The sequence below is a fragment of the Dipodomys merriami genome, unplaced genomic scaffold (assembly GCF_024711535.1).
Source record: "Dipodomys merriami isolate MVZ:Mamm:240054 unplaced genomic scaffold, mDipMer1.0.p SCAF_511, whole genome shotgun sequence".
Lineage (NCBI taxonomy): Eukaryota > Metazoa > Chordata > Mammalia > Rodentia > Heteromyidae > Dipodomys > Dipodomys merriami.
This window is the reverse complement of record NW_027206082.1, coordinates 428,309-445,544: the sequence shown is the minus strand read 5'-3', so window position 1 is coordinate 445,544 and position 17,236 is coordinate 428,309. Positions and strand designations below refer to the sequence as shown.

Genomic DNA, 17,236 nt, shown 5'->3' with positions numbered 1-17,236 from the left:
GCCAAAGTGGGAAGTGGAAAAAATTAGGTCCGGTCAGTCCGACATCTGAGCAACAGAAGTTCCAGGAAAAGGGGACGTACAATAAATACTTTTCAGTTTTTGAGAATTAAAGGATGTGGATTTTTGCCATCAAACATGTGTAGGTTCAGAGTTTGGCAACCCCTTTGGGCCCCCAAAGGCTTTAATTGAAGAATGATAATTTCTTACCAGCCCCAACATACCTATAGTATTTGAGCATCTTACAAGAGAATTAATGCATGTTGTTGTGCTTCTGCTTCTGCTTCTTTTGGTCAGTTGTGCGGCTTGATCTCTGGGTCTGGGTGCTGTCCTTCAGCTCTTCAGCTCAAGGCAAGTACTCTGCCACTTGAGCCACAGAGCTACTACCTGTTTTCTGGAGATCAGAATCTTACAGACTTTTCTGCCCAGGCTGACTTTGAACTGTGATCCTCAGATCTCAGCCTCCTGAGTAGCTAGGATGACAGGCGTGAGCCACCAGTGCCCGGTGTGGAAGTAATAGAAGGTGGGGAAGTCATCATTGGCAGAAAATATTGCCTAAACATAAAGAAGGGAGGGGCGGCAGAGCATGGTCCTAGAGGGCCCAAGTGTTCAGTGTTAAGTTGTTGGACATGTGCTGAAGAGACCGTGGCCTGCCGGTGGTTCAGGGCATGTGACATGTGGAGCAGGTGCGCAGGTTTCAAGCCATCGGAAAACTTGAGGCGAGGGCTCAGTGAAGGAGCCAGCGAATGTGGAAGCATCCAGTGTGCCAGGGTTATTAGCAGTATCCTGAGTGCACCATGCCCCACATTTGTACAATGGCATGTCGTACCTGCACCATGCATGTAGTATCCCTGTGTGCACCATGCCACAGTGCTCACACCATGCAACAGTGTCCCTGCATGCACCATGCCACAGTGCTCACACCATGCAACAGTGTCCCTGCGTGCACCATGTCACAGTGCTCACACCGTGCGTGTAGTGTCCCTGCGTGCACCATGCCACAGTGCTCACACCATGCATGTAGTGTCCCTGCATGCACCATGCCAGTGCTCATTCCATGCCACATAGTGTCCCTGTGTGCACCATGACACAGTGCTCACACCATGCATGTAGTGTCCCTGCGTGCACCATGCCACAGTGCTCATTCCATGCCACATAGTGTCCCTGTATGCACCATGACACAGTGCTCACACCATGCATGTAATGTCCCTGCGTGCACCATATCACAGTGCTCACACCATGCATGTACTGTTCCTGTGTGCACCATGCCACAGTGCTCACACCATGCCACATAGTGTCCCTGCATGCACCATGCCACATAGTGCTCCTACATCTGGGGACACTGTCCCTGTTCCCAGCTTCAGAGGAGAAACGGGCTGTGGTGGGGAGAGCCACGGTGCTGGTTCTGAAGCAGGCAGGCTTCTGGAGTTCTTGGGACTCTCAGGGGCAGGGTGGGCTTGGTGGGAGAGGCGTGGCCAGAGGAAGGAATGGAGGGAGGGAAGCAGACTGCCGGAGCCCTGCTGCAGACCATCCCTGAGGCCCTGGGGACCCCAGCCCTGTGCAGCCCCTGGGATGCAGAGTTGGGGGGTGACCAGGCAGGTGGGTGCTCGGCACCCATCCTAGTGCCGGGACTGAGCGGGAGAGGTGGAGGGAGATGGGCAGACAGGGGAACACAGGCTCCCAGACGCATGTCACCAGGGCCAGCGGCGTGGTGCCTGCTCAGCACAAGTTATCCGTGGTCTCAGGTAGGTGACAGTTTTGGGACCTGTGGGGGGGGGAGGGGGACTCAGCAGTGGGAGGGCGATGAACGCAGCCCTGGGTTCACAGGGAATGGGTGCCGGCTGCGGGAAGTTCTCCCCCATGGCCTCAGCAGGGTGTGCTGAGCTGTGTGCACGTGAGGTGCGGGTCGGTCCCGGGTGCGCGGTGAGGCTGAGCTGGGGGGTCTCAGAACACAAGGAGGCAGGCTGGCTGTCCAGAGCCACAGAGCACAGCAGGTTACAGTTACTGAGGCTTCTTATGCCCAGTCTCTGGACACACCCCCTTAGATGTCTGGAACTGGACAGAGGCTGGCTGGAGTCAGATATTTTAAAACTGACTGCAGAGTAAGCAAATTCAAATGGCCTATGCAGTCATTCAAAAGACAGTACCAGAGCAGGGCAGGTGAGGATGATGGACAGATGATGATAGACAGACATGAGGATGATGGATGGATGTGAGGATGATGGACAGATGTGAGGATGATGGACAGATGTGAGGATGATGGACAGATGTGAGGATGATGGACAGACGTGAGGATGATGGACAGGCCTGAGGATGATGGACAGGCCTGAGGATGATGGACAGACATGAGGATGATGGACAGGCGTGAGGATGATGGACAGACCTGAGGATGATGGATGGATGTGAGGATGATGGACAGGTGTGAGGATGATGGACAGGCGTGAGGATGATGGACAGACATGCAGATGATGGACAGATGTGCCGAGGAAGCTCCTGAGCAGGCCTTGATATCCACGCGGTGCGTGTGGACCAGAGCTGCGGAGCTGGAGTTTGGTGACTGTGTGTCGTTGCGGTTTGGGTCTGTGGTGGTGGCTGGTGGGTGCCAGCCAGCCATCAGTTGTTACAGGGAGCATGTATGAACAGCTCCACGCATTTTTAAATGTTGTTTCACCATTTTGCTAGCATAGGTTAGTTGTACAAAGGGTTTCACTGCAGCCCCGACCGACGGGCCATGGTCTGCTGTGATTCCCACCTCCTCCCTTCCATCAGCAGGTTGCTCATCCATCCTCTGTGTGTGGAGGACTGGGCTGAGGTCTGGCAGTTAGGAATGACACTGCCACTTCCTAGCTTGAACTCTGGACTCTTACATTTTATCACGTTATGCTTGTGTACCCAGAGTTAGGCTAGGCCCAGCCTCCACTCCCAGAATGCCCTTGGTGTGGAGACAGGGCCCCAGCAGGTGCTCTGGCTGGAGCGAGGCAAGGCGGCAGGCACCTCCGGCCCTGAACTCTGGTTGATTTTCTCACGTGTTTGTAGCCAGGGCCCGCTGTTGGCTGTCATGGAGAAGTGGCAGAAGCCCTTAGACCTGGCCCTGAGTGCGAGGATGCCTGAGCTCCCAGTCTTGGGCGGCTGCTGAGGACTCCGGAGACCTTTGAGTGCGTTCTGTGTCACACGGCTGCTCCTGGCAAGCAGAGCACAATGTCTCCAATTATCCCCAGCAGTTAAACGCTCTCATAGAATAGGCAGGTTGAGTGGAATTGAACTTTTAAAAGTGCCTTTGGGCTGGAAGGGTAATTTCATTCTCCTCTGCGGCCTTCTGTAAATCCTTCAGAGAGGGAGAATAAACCCATTACGGCTGCCTGGCTTCCCTTCAGCCAGAGCCCCCGCGGGCAGGGATGTGTGCGTAGCATTTGCACAGGCTGCAGCTCCATTCAAGATTTAGCGCAGGTGTCTTCCCAGGTCCATGACTGGGAGGAAATTGTCAAGATTAGATATGAGCACCATTTTTGAAGCCAATTGTCTGTCTTTAGGAAAGGCAAGACAAATTCCAACATGAACTGTTTATGACTTCTTTTGGCTCCTATTTTCCTGTTGGGGGTAGAATAAAATGCTACTTTGGGTGTTTGAAGATTTGTTGTCCTGGCAGGAGGATGTGATGCTGATGGGCCTGTCAAAGCACCTGGGGTTGCATGGGAAGCTGTGCCCCTTGCCAGCAGCCTGGGGGTGCTCTGGGGGAGCTAGCAGCTGGACTAGACGTCACCAGCATCATCGTCCATCGTCCAGGCCCTGCACCCAGTGAGCTGGCCCTGGAGCAGGAATGGCTGGTCCTCAGGACCCATGTCTGGAAATTACTCCTGATATCCACAGCTCTGGGCGGATCCTCCCTTGTGGATGTGGCCCCAGGACATGGGTCCAGGGGAGGGAGCATCTGTGGGGACCCTGCAGGGGTGCCCCACTGGGAGAGGAAGCCAGCTTTGCAGGGTGACAGCATTGTGATCTCCATCACGGTCAAGCCCGGCTCTGGCCCCTGTGTCCCTGGCTCCTTTTACTCAGGGAAGTCCCTCTACCACTTGAGCCACAGCACCACTGCTACCTTGGGTTTTCCTGTGATTCATTGGAGAGAGGTCTCACAGACTTCTTGCTCTGGCTGGCTTCAATCTGTGATCCTCAGATTGTAGCCTCCTGTAGTATCACCAGCCTGAGCCACAGGTGCCAGCTTCTTTTCTTTGTTAATGCTGAAATTATTCTATTCAGTGGTAAGTGTTCCATCTTTGTTAACTTTTTATATAAGTTTTGCATGTGAATAGTATTTCTTGATTTGTATTTTTTCCTATGTTCTCTTGTCCCCCCCCTTCCTTCCTTCTTTCCTTCTTTCATCCTTGCTCCCTTCTTCCCTCCCTGTCTTCCTCCCTCCCTTATTCCTTATCTTCTTCCTACTCTGGACCTAACACTTTCACTCACTTTTGTGCTCAAAACTGGAACTCTGCCACTTGAGCCAGATTTTCAGTGTGTCAATTTTGCTGGCCATTTGGAGATGGAGTGTTTTAGACTTTTCCTCTAGGACTGGCTTTGAACTACAGCCTTCAGGTCTCAGTCTTCTGAGTAGCTAGGGTTATAGGCATGAGCTGGGTGCTGGTGGTGCTCGCCTGTGGCTGCCATGTCCACAGGGACACTCTATTCCTCCCTTCTTCAAAGCCGTGCAAGCCTTTCCCACTCGACATTCCCCTGGATGAAATTGGCTCATGTTTTGGTGGGGTCATGCAGAAACAGCCCTGTACGTCAGGGCTGTCCTTGAGAGGAACTTGTGGGCGGTCCACTGTTACACTGGGGCTCAGGACCAGTGCTAGGGGAAATGGGAAAGGACACAGAATCACACTGTGGCCATGTTCTGTGGGCCTTCTTTAAGAGAGCCTTATCCCAGCAACCATGTCCCCCGCTGTCCTGGGCATGGATCCGGGTCCAGTTACAAGGGATCTGAGCTGGCCAGCACTTTTCTCTCTGGACTTTGTGGGTTTTGTGGGTTTGGTAGGAGATTTTAGTGGAAATGCAGTTTCATTTTCCAAGCAGGCCAGGAGGGTGCACGGTTTTGGATGCACTGGACACTGGACACTGGAGTCTGCCCGCCGTGTGGTTGGGCACTGCTCCTCCGACCGTGGGCACGGGCTTTACTGTGGGGGGGAAGAGAGACAGGAACATCCTGGCTGGTGAAGAACAGCCGTGCTGTCTACCCATGGTGGGTGTCCTGCTCTTAGCACTTTGTGAGCAATGGTCTCAGCAGTGTTCGTACAAGCAGTCAGCTGGGTGTGAGTGAGGAAGATTTCAAAGCCTTAATTACACATTTTTTCATGGTATTTATCAAATACTGATTTGCTCATTGCTTTTTTTTTTGTGTCCCTGAGAGGTTCAGAGTCAAAGGTCACCAATCTGTCTTGCTTGTGATGGATTGTACTTAGGAGAGATCTATTCTTCCCTCAATGCAGGATAACTGGAGGGAGATGGAAGAGGGAGGTGTGGTTAAGAGGGAAGCGTGCTTTCCTTTGTGGTACCTGAGGGGCCCTGCTCCACCTGCGCTGGCCTGTGAGTCCAGCCGGGCGGTTCCGGGGCCCTGGGCCCTGCTCCACCTGCGCTGGCCTGTGAGTCCAGCCGGGCGGTTCCGGGGCCCTGGGCCCTGGTGACTGGGTCTGGCTGTGAGTCCAGCCGGGCGGTTCCGGAGCCCTGGGCCCTGGCGACTGGGTCTGGCTGTGAGTCCAGCCGGGCGGTTCCGGAGCCCTGGGCCCTGGCGACTGGGTCTGGCTGTGAGTCCAGCCGGGCGGTTCTGGGGCCCTGGGCCCTGGCGACTGGGTCTGGCTTCCGGCCTGTGAGCTTTGTCGGCAGCCACAGGGAGTGGAGGGGGTGGCTGGTGCACGTGGGTGCGTGCGAGGAGGGTTCACGTTTCTCTACCTGGCTCAGGAGGCAGGGCATGAAGTCACCCTCAGACTCATCAGCGGGAGATTAGCTCCTTGCCCGAGCTCCTCAGTTGCTTTCCACTGAGGAATTTTCTTGAAAATCTATCTGCTCTCATCTTCCCTTTGTCCTCGCTAGTCACGCACGGTGCCTTCTTCCACGTCGGCGCAGCCTTCCTCAGGTGTCTCCTCCCTGAGGGGTGGGTGCCCTGAGGAACAGCTGGTGTAACGCTCCCTGTTCAGGCTCTAATCGCATGTGCTGTTTTAAAAGCCTTCGTGAAAATCGGTGGGCCCGTTTGCCCGCCTGCAGTGACCGCTGGGTGCGGCCTTCTAGATCTCCCAGGGCCCTGGGGGAGTGAGCACCCGTGGCAGCCCGTCTCAGGAGCACACATGCCGCACACTCACCTGATTAACCTTTTTGATGAAAACTGTGTATCGCCGCCTGTGTCCATATTGTTTAGCTTGTTGGCCTGTCCTGGGTGTGATGACTTTGTACCTTATTAGAAGAATCTTTGCATCAGTTAATGAGATACCTCCCTCTGCATAATAACCAAGTGCGCTTTATTTATCTGTTTTGAAACAGGTTCTGCCCGGCATCCTGCAGAAGCACTGCTGCATCCTGCCAGACAGGAACACAGGTAAAGTACCTGCTTTCTTTGGTTTGAAATGTCAAGTTGTGTATCGGTGAGGGTTCAGACATGGGATTCCTGAGTTAGATATTTTATAGTTTGCTCTTTGTTGATGTTTTTAGTTCTAGTTTGCATGTTAATTGGAAGAAGCCACGAAAAGCTGGACTGTTGCATTATGCAGTGAGTTACAAGCTGCGCTCAGAGGTCTGCTTTTATTGATGAAGGAAACAGATTTAGGTGATGGTTGTCCTGGACTTTCAAGGGAAGTTGTGTGCATGATAAAGCTGGATAACTCATTTCAACATTGTTTCATTCACTTGTTATATTGCTGCTAGCACACAGTCCCACTGGTGGCCCGTGTGGGGTATGTTCGGTGACTCAGCCTTTCCCATCCATCAGGAGAGGTGCTGTCTGGACCCACAGTCTCTGGGGTCAGTGGGGCCTGGGTTCTCCTGTGAGAATATGGGGTGGCTGCAGGTTACGGTGTGCTGTGTTTTCCCTTAGGAAGTGGGCTGGAGGAAAGGAAGGCCTTCAGGGGGGCTGATGTCGGTTGTGATGATGATTAGGGTGACAGAAGGCGTGGTGCATTGTGTCACCAGTCTGTATTTCAGTTACTCCCCGTGTGGAGGTGCTAATGTGTTTTCACCAATGGCAGAAACCTCTGAGGAGGAGATAGAAAGCGTGGCGTGTCTCCTGTAAAGGGCCCGTTACATCTTCCTTGCTCCTGGAGTCAGTTGTGTCCTGTCAGATTCGAGTATGTATTGCAGGAGATTTCTGTGGGGTATGAAACAGAGGTTAGTTGGCATTTCTTCATTTGCTTTCTAGCTAAACAAATTGATGTTGATGGACTCTTTGAGATCACTTGTAACACAGCCCTGTGACCCAGCAGCTGGGCAGAGTGGTCGCTGAAGGTCACTGCAGGTCTGCTCACATGCCTTTCAGTGTAAAGCATGAGTAGTATAAAAGACATAGTGCGTGGCGTGTGTAGAGTTATTTTCAAAAAGTCCCTCTCATGGTTCATGTTCCATCCCTACCCATGGAATCCATCCATCTCAGCTACAAAGCAAAGCTTATTTCCTGCAAATGAAGAAGCACATTTACAACATGGGTGATGTTCTTGAACCTGTTTATTTTCTCAAAGTCTTGGTTAGCCGTGCACACACACAAGCACATCACACGTGCAGAAACAAAGGGTGCTGCCAACAGTCCCTGATGCTAATCCTGAGTCTAATGCAGTTGAAGAAGGAGTCACTGGCCAGGCTCACCAAGAGGGCGGGTTCTGAGAAGTGTCAGGAACAGTGATGCAGCCCTGCCCGAGGGCCCCAGGGGGCTTGTAAGCTCCACACTCCTGTGTCTGAGACAGTTTGTTATGTGCGAAGCTTCAAGTTAATTTGGAAGATACTGGTACCCCAAGAATCTAGGTTGCCAGACCCAGGCTCCAGGAGGCTCCCTCCACTGAAACTTGACTCTTGGAGACCTTGGCTTGGTAACCCCTTAAAATAACTTGTAAACTATGGCACATTGCACCTTGAGGCTACAAGACTCAGGCTGTGGGTGTGAAAAGGAAGGGATTCCATCAAGGGGAAGGAGCAGTATGTGGTTAGAATTGTAACTCTAAGTAGTGTGTTTGCATTCGCAATTCAGATTTACCATAGGGCTCGGTCCAGCGTGTCCAGCCTGCCTCCGTAGTTAGGAAGTCTTGTTTGGAAACGCGGTGCCAACTGCCTTTGCCTTTCGGTGGCTTGTATAGGTCCTTAAGAACACAAGTGTGATTAGCATTTGCTCTGATGATTCAATACAATACTTTCTACAATTTTTGAGTGAAGAGATCAGCTTTGGTATCAGGCTGGCTTTAGTTCAGAGATTGAAAACCGTTCTGCAGATGTTCTGCAGATGGCTGGTGGCACTGGTTTTACAGTAATGTGAACACATTTAATGCATTGAACTGTGCACTTAAACATAGGATGTGGGCCACATGCTATGTGCTTTTGTAAGCCATAAGTAAAAAACAGATCACCTTCACAGGGAGCGGCCACTTTTATTTTCTTGTTTTATTTTTTCCTTATTTTGTAAATTCTGTATCTGACATTAACTTGTTTATTTGTTACTGACATTAACTTGGTACTTGTTTCTGGTGGGTTTTGAAGGATAAACGTATCCCTATTGTCTCCTGCTGTTTTGATTACTTAGGATAATTTTGGTCAGTGAGATGAAGAGGCAGAGTGAATTCATTGATTATTCCTTAGCACTGCTTCTTTGGGAGTTTGCTCAGGAGAACTGAGGTGTCTGGGAGAGTTTGTGTTTCCCCAGTGAGAGGGATGCTTGGTCTTGGGGGCGGCAGAATTGTGAGGGCTGATGTGGCTCTGAAAGAAGACTCTGGGGCTGAGGGTGCCCAACCTGTGATGCCCTGGCTTCCACTCAGGTTTTACCTCACTCTTCCTCTGACTCATGTTGGTGCTAACGGTGTGACCCTTACAATGCGTGTGCCTGGGCAGCAGGGCTCGGGGCTGTGTGTTCCTGGACAGGCCTGCTTCGGGCAGTGTGCTGCATCTCACCTGCTGTCCAGGCTGCCAGGAGCGGTGCCTCTGGGTGGGGCACCTGTGCGGCCAAGTGGCAGCGTACCACCTCACTCAGGCTCCGGGCGCTGAGTCCACAGCCCAGGCTGAACGTGCCGTGGTTCTTCTCTTCTGAGTGGGTCCAGGACCGGCCCTGGAGTTGACTGAGCACACAAGGGGCTGTGTCATCCGGCCTAGGCCACTGCAGAGCTGTGGGGGTGAGGGGCGCCTAAGCATGCTTTCTGGCGAGGCTTCTGGCTTTGTCTGCACTTTATGCTCTTTGCACACCAGCAAGGGTGGATTTCTACTGAATGTCCTCATCCTCCACTGCCTCTTGAAGCACTGCCTCTGAATGATAACCCCAGGACTTGGCATTTAACAGCACAGGACTTGGCACTCAGGAGGTCAAGGCTCCAGGTCGAGCTCCCCCAATTACGCCGCTCTGTAGTTCCCAAGAGCTCTGTAAAGACCAGTGCATTTGGGACTTCTTTGGGGAACCCCTGCATTTGATACTGAACTCTGCTCCCCCACGGAGTGTTCTGAGGCCAACAAGGAAGGTACCCTGCTGCCTCAGCCCTGTCTCTCCTCCCCACCCCACCCTGTAGCCATCCAGTAGACCTCAGTACAGACACTGCACTCTTGAAAGCAGGACACATCCTGGATGCTGCTGGGTGTGCAGCACTACACTGCACTGCACAGCCTGCTCGCTGCAGCTCTGAGCTCGGCACTGCACTGCACAGCCTGCTCGCTGCAGCTCTGAGTTCAGCACTGCACTGCACAGCCTGCTCGCTGCAGCTCTGAGCTCTGCACTGCACTGCACAGCCTGCTCGCTGCAGCTCTGAGCTCTGCACTGCACTGCACAGCCTGCTCGCTGCAGCTCTGAGTTCAGCACTGCACTGCACAGCCTGCTCGCTGCAGCTCTGAGCTCTGCACTGCACTGCACAGCCTGCTCGCTGCAGCTCTGAGCTCGGCACTGCACTGCACAGCCTGCTCGCTGCAGCTCTGAGCTCTGCACTGCACTGCACAGCCTGCTCACTGCAGCTCTGAGCTCTGCACTGCACAGCCTGCTCGCTGCAGCTCTGAGCTCTGCACTGCACTGCACAGCCTGCTCGCTGCAGCTCTGAGTTCAGCACTGCACTGCACAGCCTGCTCGCTGCAGCTCTGAGTTCAGCACTGCACTGCACAGCCTGCTCGCTGCAGCTCTGAGTTCAGCACTGCACTGCACAGCCTGCTCACTGCAGCTCTGAGCTCGGCACTGCACTACACAGTCTGCTCACTGCAGCTCTGAGTTCAGCACTGCACTGCACTGCACAGCCTGCTCGCTGCAGCTCTGAGTTCAGCACTGCACTGCATAGCCTGCTTGCTGCAGCTCTGAGTTCAGCACTGCACTGCACAGTCTGCTCGCTGCAGCTCTGAGTTCAGCACTGCACTGCACAGTCTGCTCACTGCAGCTCTGAGTTCAGCACTGCACTGCATAGCCTGCTTGCTGCAGCTCTGAGTTCAGCACTGCACTGCACAGTCTGCTCGCTGCAGCTCTGAGTTCAGCACTGCACTGCACAGTCTGCTCGCTGCAGCTCTGAGTTCTGCACTGCACTGCACAGCCTGCTCGCTGCAGCTCTGAGCTCGGCACTGCACTGCACTGCACAGCCTGCTCGCTGCAGCTCTGAGTTCAGCACTGCACTGCATAGCCAGGCTCTTTGCGAGTGCAGGCCTGGCAGACTTGTGGTGAAGTTGCAGTTGCTTGCTTTGTCTGCATCCTCCAGCTTCAGTTCTTACCTAAGGAATTAGTGCCCCATCTTTTATTACAGTGTTTAGATGAACTGATATTTGGGATAATACAACCTATTTGAATTGAAGATGCACTGATTCAGTGCTTTTGAGAGTTATCACAATGTTTTTTTGGTCGGTCATGGGGCTTGAACTCTGGGCCGGGCACTATCCCTCACCTCTTCAGCTTAAGACCAGTACTCTACCATTTGAGCTATAGCACCACTTCTGGCTTTCTAGTGGTTTGTTGTAGATAAGAGTCTCACGGATTTCCCTGCCCTGGCTGGCTTTGAACCGTGATCCTCAGATCTCAGCCTCCTGAGTAGGTAGGATTACAGGTGTAAGCCAGCAGCGCCTGGCTTTATCACAAATTTTAAAGTGTATTATTTAAAAACTTACATTAAAGTCCATGTACCCACTAAGCATTTGTAACTATTCTGAGAGTAAAAATTCTTGGTATGTAAAAATGCATTATTATCAGATATGAAATTGACAGTTTGATGTTAGATTTTGAAGTTAGTTTAATGCATTCACAAGAAGCATTCCAAACAATAGTGGAGCTGGAGTAGCCATACAGGACCCGTCTCCGGTCAGCTGCTCTGGCCTTGGGCCCTGGCTGTGGGACCCTTGGCTGGGTGGTGTGTTTGTCTTCTGTTTTTGCTATGTGTGATGTACTGTGGGACCCTTGGCTGGGTGGTGTGTTTGTCTTCTGTTTTTGCTATGTGTGATGTACTGTGGGACCCTTGGCTGGGTGGTGTGTTTGTCTTCTGTTTTTGCTATGTGTGATGTACTGTGGGACCCTTGGCTGGGTGGTGTGTTTGTCTTCTGTTTTTGCTATGTGTGATGTACTGGCCCGTGGGGACGGGGGGGGGGGGGTGGGAGGCAAAGCCAGCCGTGTCTCTCTCCCCGTTGTGCTCATCCATTGTCACCGAGTGACATCATGGCACAGGAGCCTTGTGGTGGGATGGTGGAATATGAGGACAAGAGTGTGCTACAAGTCCTCTTTTGGAACACTGGGAGGGGGCGGGGCTCTGGGGGGCAGCTGTGGGGTGAGGGCTGGGCTCTGGGGGGCAGCTGTGAGGTGAGGGCCAGGCTCTGGGGGGGCAGCTGGCCGGGCTCTGGGGGGGCAGCTGTGGGGTGGGGGCCAGGCTCTGGGGGGTGCAGCTGTGGGGTGGGGGCCAGGCTCTAGGGGACAGCTGTGGGGTGGGGGCCAGGCTCTGAGGGGTACAGCTGTGGGGTGGGGGCCAGGCTCTGAGGGGTGCAGCTGTGGGGTGGGGGCCAGGCTCTAGGGGACAGCTATGGGGTGGGGGCTGGGCTCTGGGGGACAGCTGTGGGGTGGGGGCCGGGCTCTGGGGTGCAGCTGTGGGGTGGGGGCCAGGCTCTGAGAGGTGCAGCCGTAGGGTGGGGGCCAGGCTCTAGGGGACAGCTGTGAGGTGGGGGCTGGGCTCTGGGGGGCAGCTGTGGGGTGGGGGCTGGGCTCTGGGGGGGCAGCTGTGGGGTGGGGGCTGGGCTCTGGGGGGGCAGCTGTGGGGTGGGGGCTGGGCTCTGGGGGGCAGCTGTGGGGTGAGGGCTGGGCTCTGGGGGGCAGCTGTGAGGTGGGGGCCAGGGTCTGGGGGTGCAGCTGTGGGGTGGGGGCCAGGCTCTAGGGGACAGCTGTGGGGTGGGGGCCAGGCTCTGAGGGGTACAGCTGTGGGGTGGGGGCTGGGCTCTGGGGGGGCAGCTGTGGGGTGGGGGCTGGGCTCTGGGGTACAGCTGTGGGGTGGGGGCCGGGCTCTAGGGGACAGCTGTGAGGTGGGGACCAGGCTCTGGGGTGCAGCTGTGGGGTGGGGGCCAGGCTCTAGGGGACAGCTGTGGGGTGGGGGCCAGGCTCTAGGGGACAGCTGTGGGGTGGGGGCCAGGCTCTGGGGTGCAGCTGTGGGGTGGGGGCTGGGCTCTGGGGTGCAGCTGTGGGGTGGGGACCAGGCTCTGGGGGACAGCTGTGGGGTGGGGACCGGGCTCTGGGGGGGCAGCTGTGGGGTGGGGGCCGGGCTCTAGGGGACAGCTGTGGGGTGGGGGCCGGGCTCTAGGGGACAGCTGTGAGGTGGGGGCTGGGCTCTGGGGTGCAGCTGTGGGGTGGGGGCTGGGCTCTGGGGGGGCAGCTGTGGGGTGGGGGCCGGGCTCTGGGGGGCAGCTGTGGGGTGGGGGCTGGGCTCTGGGGGTGCAGCTGTGGGGTGGGGGCTGGGCTCTGGGGTGCAGCTGTGGGGTGGGGACCAGGCTCTGGGGTGCAGCTGTGGGGTGGGGGCTGGGCTCTGGGGGGGCAGCTGTGAGGTGGGGACCAGGCTCTGGGGTGCAGCTGTGAGGTGGGGACCAGGCTCTGGGGGGCAGCTGTGGGGTGGGGGCCAGGCTCTGGGGGGGCAGCTGTGGGGTGGGGGCTGGGCTCTGGGGGGGCAGCTGTGGGGTGGGGGCCAGGCTCTGGGGGGGCAGCTGTGGGGTGGGGGCCAGGCTCTGGGGGGGCAGCTGTGGGGTGGGGGCCGGGCTCTGGGGGGGCAGCTGTGGGGTGGGGGCTGGGCTCTGGGGGGGCAGCTGTGGGGTGGGGGCCGGGCTCTGGGGGTACAGCTGTGGGGTGGGGGCTGGGCTCTGGGGGGGCAGCTGTGGGGTGGGGGCCGGGCTCTGGGGTGCAGCTGTGGGGGGGGCTGGGCTCTGGGGGGCAGCTGTGGGGTGGGGGCCAGGCTCTGGGGTGCAGCTGTGAGGTGGGGACCAGGCTCTGGGGTGCAGCTGTGGGGTGGGGGCTGGGCTCTGGGGGGCAGCTGTGGGGTGGGGGCTGGGCTCTGGGGGGCAGCTGTGAGGTGGGGACCAGGCTCTGGGGGGGCAGCTGTGGGGTGGGGACCAGGCTCTAGGGGACAGCTGTGGGGTGGGGGGCCGGGCTCTGGGGGGGCAGCTGTGGGGTGGGGGCCGGGCTCTGGGGTGCAGCTGTGGGGGGGGCCGGGCTCTGGGGGACAGCTATGTCTGGGTAGCTGTGGAGGTGGGAATGACTTATAAACAGGCTAGCTCTGCCTGGCCTTGCCTACTTGGAAGCTTAAGCAAGCCATACACACTAGGAAGTTTTAATACCCTCACTTCAGAGTTAAACTATGCCATTGTAAAGACAGTGATTGATCTTCCAGCTCAAGCTTGCTTATTTAGCAGCACAATCTCATTGCTCAACAGGTTTTGAGGTGGCACATAAATCACCTAGGAAACACTTGATTTATTACAGCCATTTCCTCAGATATGAGCTGGGGTTAATTTGCAGGGATATTAAGGAGTGATATACAAATAATGAAAGCAAGAGAAGATGAAGCTGGGAAGTTTGGCGTGTCCCAGGCCCTGGGCTGGGGACGGGAGGGCCTGCACTCTGGTGGGTACTGCCTGCTTGTTACGTGACACACCGCTCAAGCCGGAAGCTTCTGTCTGCACCACAGAGGTTGTGAACTATGTTGAGGGCTCAGCGAGTGGTATCAGATGTTCTCAGTGTCAACTCCTGAGTCTAGAACTTTCCAGAATAAGCCGCTGAGAACTACAGGATGGATGAGTGACACACACAGGCTGTGGGTGTGTGGATGTCACCATCAACTCTGTGTTATCACTCCTTAAGCCCCCCTCTTTGCTGGTTCCAGGGTCTTTCCACTTTAAGTCCTTATTAACAGCTGTTCAGATATTTGCTGATAAGAAAAACTGATGTTTAAATAGGACTCCCCAGGGCCAGGAAGTGCTTAAAATTTAGGTAACCTGCAATGCCCAGCATATGAGCAGGGCAGTGGGTGAGTTTAACTGAGCAGAATTGAATAGTTCTTGCACACAAAGCCTGGAGTCTGCTGCCGAAGTATGCTGTAGGGAAAAGCACAATTAATTATGGGAAAGTGGCTCCAAGATGGGCTTTTAAAATAATGAAACCGTTGAGGCCTGCCAGAGGTCAGATGCATACCAAGGAACGTAGCCGCTGTTGGCAGGCAAAATGGCTTTTGTGATTTTGGGGTCAGATCAAACAGACATTATCTTCTAAAGAGAGAGACAGTTACATGTCCCAGAAGTGAGTGAATGGTGCTGTCAACACTGCTTTGCGTTCTGTAACAACCAGATTTGTCAAATAAGAGCATAATCCACGTGTTTGTACCTGCGATGTGAGAACAAGAATAGAAGAATGCACATGTTCAGAGTAAGAGCAGGGAGCATTTTTAAACGACCGTGTCTAGGAAGTTAGGAACATGCTAAGAATCAGGGTGGGAGTTTGTGACAACCAGGACTCTGCCCAGCACACCAGCCCACCCGGTGACACTTGCTCCTGAAGGTGCTGCAGGCTGGTGCGGGCTTGTCCTGACCCAGCAGACAGGACACTGCATGTGGCTGGGTGTACGGCAGGGGGTGGGGCCTTGAGTGCAGACCCCACGGGCTCCAGGCAGCGGCCCTGGGATATGGCAGTCACCAGTGACAAATATATGAATTAGAAAAGGTGAGGTTGAAATGCATTCTGTTGATGTATGAAGATGGCAAACTCACTGAGAGCTGTTAAACATAGTGGGGAAAGGGACTGTGGAAAGAAGAGCAAAAGAAGAGGCTGCTCAGCCTCAAATATAATATCTGCATGTGTGAGATACCATCAGGAAACCCCCTTGTGCAGTTAATAGCCATGAAACTCAACGAAGGAGAAGTGTGGAAAGTTCCCCTTGAGAGGCGACACCGGTGGACAGGGGAGGGCGGAAGGAGAGGAAGAGCAGGACTGATGTGTGTGTATGAAGGAGGGAGGAGGAGGCTGGCTAAAGGTGTTCACATTGCTTTAAGAAGGAGGGAGAAGGAAAAGAGGAAGAGGGAAAGAGGGAAAATCTGATCCTGGGACATTGAACTAATGTGTAGAACTATTACAGTCAAACTCCCTGCAGGACGAATAGGCACTCATGAAAACAGCAGAATCTAGTGAACAGAAGGGGAGGGTGACGCTTGGGGGACTCTGAGCTCTCCCTCTGTCCAGGGCTCTGGTCACAGTGCTGGCTGGAGTGTGTGCGCGATTCTAAGGACTTGGTGGGGGGAGTCTGTCCCCTGTGACTCACAGCAGCCCGCCACCAGAGCCCTGACACTGGGGTCTTCCTGTGGTCCTCACTCCTGAGAGGTCTGGCTCTCAGCAGCCTGGTGAGGAGGGAGACGGGCATTTCAGTGGATATCTGCAGTTCTAGGGAACAGGCTGTGAAGACATCCAATCAGCTTCCTCACAGAGCTTCAACAAACAGCACTGACCGGAGAGAGAGGACTGACGGCGGTTCCTACCTTCCTGACCTTCTACAGAGCCTCCACAGGAGGCAGAATGGGGTCAACACCACCCTTGACCACCTTTACAAGTGCTGGATTGAGCTAGAATGTCCCACAGGCCTGTAGCTTCCAGAGACGGGGAGCCGTGGCACTGTGCCTGTCTGCTGTGTGTGTAGAGACTGGGAGCCGTGGCACTGTGCCTGTCTGCTCTGTGTGTAGAGACTGGGAGCCGTGGCACTGTGCCTGTCTGCTCTCTGTGTAGAGACTGGGAGCCGTGGCACTGTGCCTGTCTGCTCTCTGTGTAGAGACTGGGAGCCGTGGCACTGTGCCTGTCTGCTGTGTGTGTAGAGTGGGAGCCGTGGCACTGTGCCTGTCTGCTCTGTGTGTAGTGACTGGGAGCCGTGGCACTGTGCCTGTCTGCTCTGTGTATGTAGAGACTGGGAGCCGTGGCACTGTGCCTGTCTGCTGTGTGTGTAGAGACTGGGAGCCGTGGCACTGTGCCTGTCTGCTGTGTGTGTAGAGACTGGGAGCCGTGGCACTGTGCCTGTCTGCTCTGTGTGTAGAGACTGGGAGCCGTGGCACTGTGCCTGTCTGCTCTGTGTGTGTAGAGACTGGGAGCCGTGGCACTGTGCCTGTCTGCTGTGTGTGTAGAGTGGGAGCCGTGGCACTGTGCCTGTCTGCTCTGTGTGTAGTGACTGGGAGCCGTGGCACTGTGCCTGTCTGCTCTGTGTGTAGAGACTGGGAGCCGTGGCACTGTGCCTGTCTGCTCTGTGTGTAGAGACTGGGAGCCGTGGCACTGTGCCTGTCTGCTGTGTGTGTAGTGACTGGGAGCCGTGGTACTGTGCCTGTCTGCTGTGTGTGTAGAGTGGGAGCCGTGGCACTGTGCCTGTCTGCTCTGTGTGTAGTGACTGGGAGCCGTGGCACTGTGCCTGTCTGCTCTGTGTGTAGAGACTGGGAGCCGTGGCACTGTGCCTGTCTGCTCTGTGTGTAGAGACTGGGAGCCGTGGCACTGTGGCTCATCTGCTGTGTGTGTAGTGACTGGGAGCCGTGGCACTGTGCCTGTCTGCTCTGTGTGTGTAGAGACTGG

At 55.3% G+C, this 17,236-nt stretch overlaps 1 protein-coding gene across 5 annotated transcripts in view; it reads left to right on the top strand.

Moving 5' to 3' along the window:
* Dlgap2 (DLG associated protein 2) overlaps positions 1-17,236 on the top strand; it is a 545,299-nt gene that overhangs the window by 108,646 nt on the left and 419,417 nt on the right. For all 5 annotated transcript variants that reach the window (XM_069998336.1, XM_069998337.1, XM_069998333.1 and 2 more), the window contains one exon: positions 6,523-6,577. In XM_069998336.1, the coding sequence (XP_069854437.1) occupies positions 6,523-6,577 (55 nt within the window). The remainder of the gene's footprint in view (positions 1-6,522; positions 6,578-17,236) is intronic.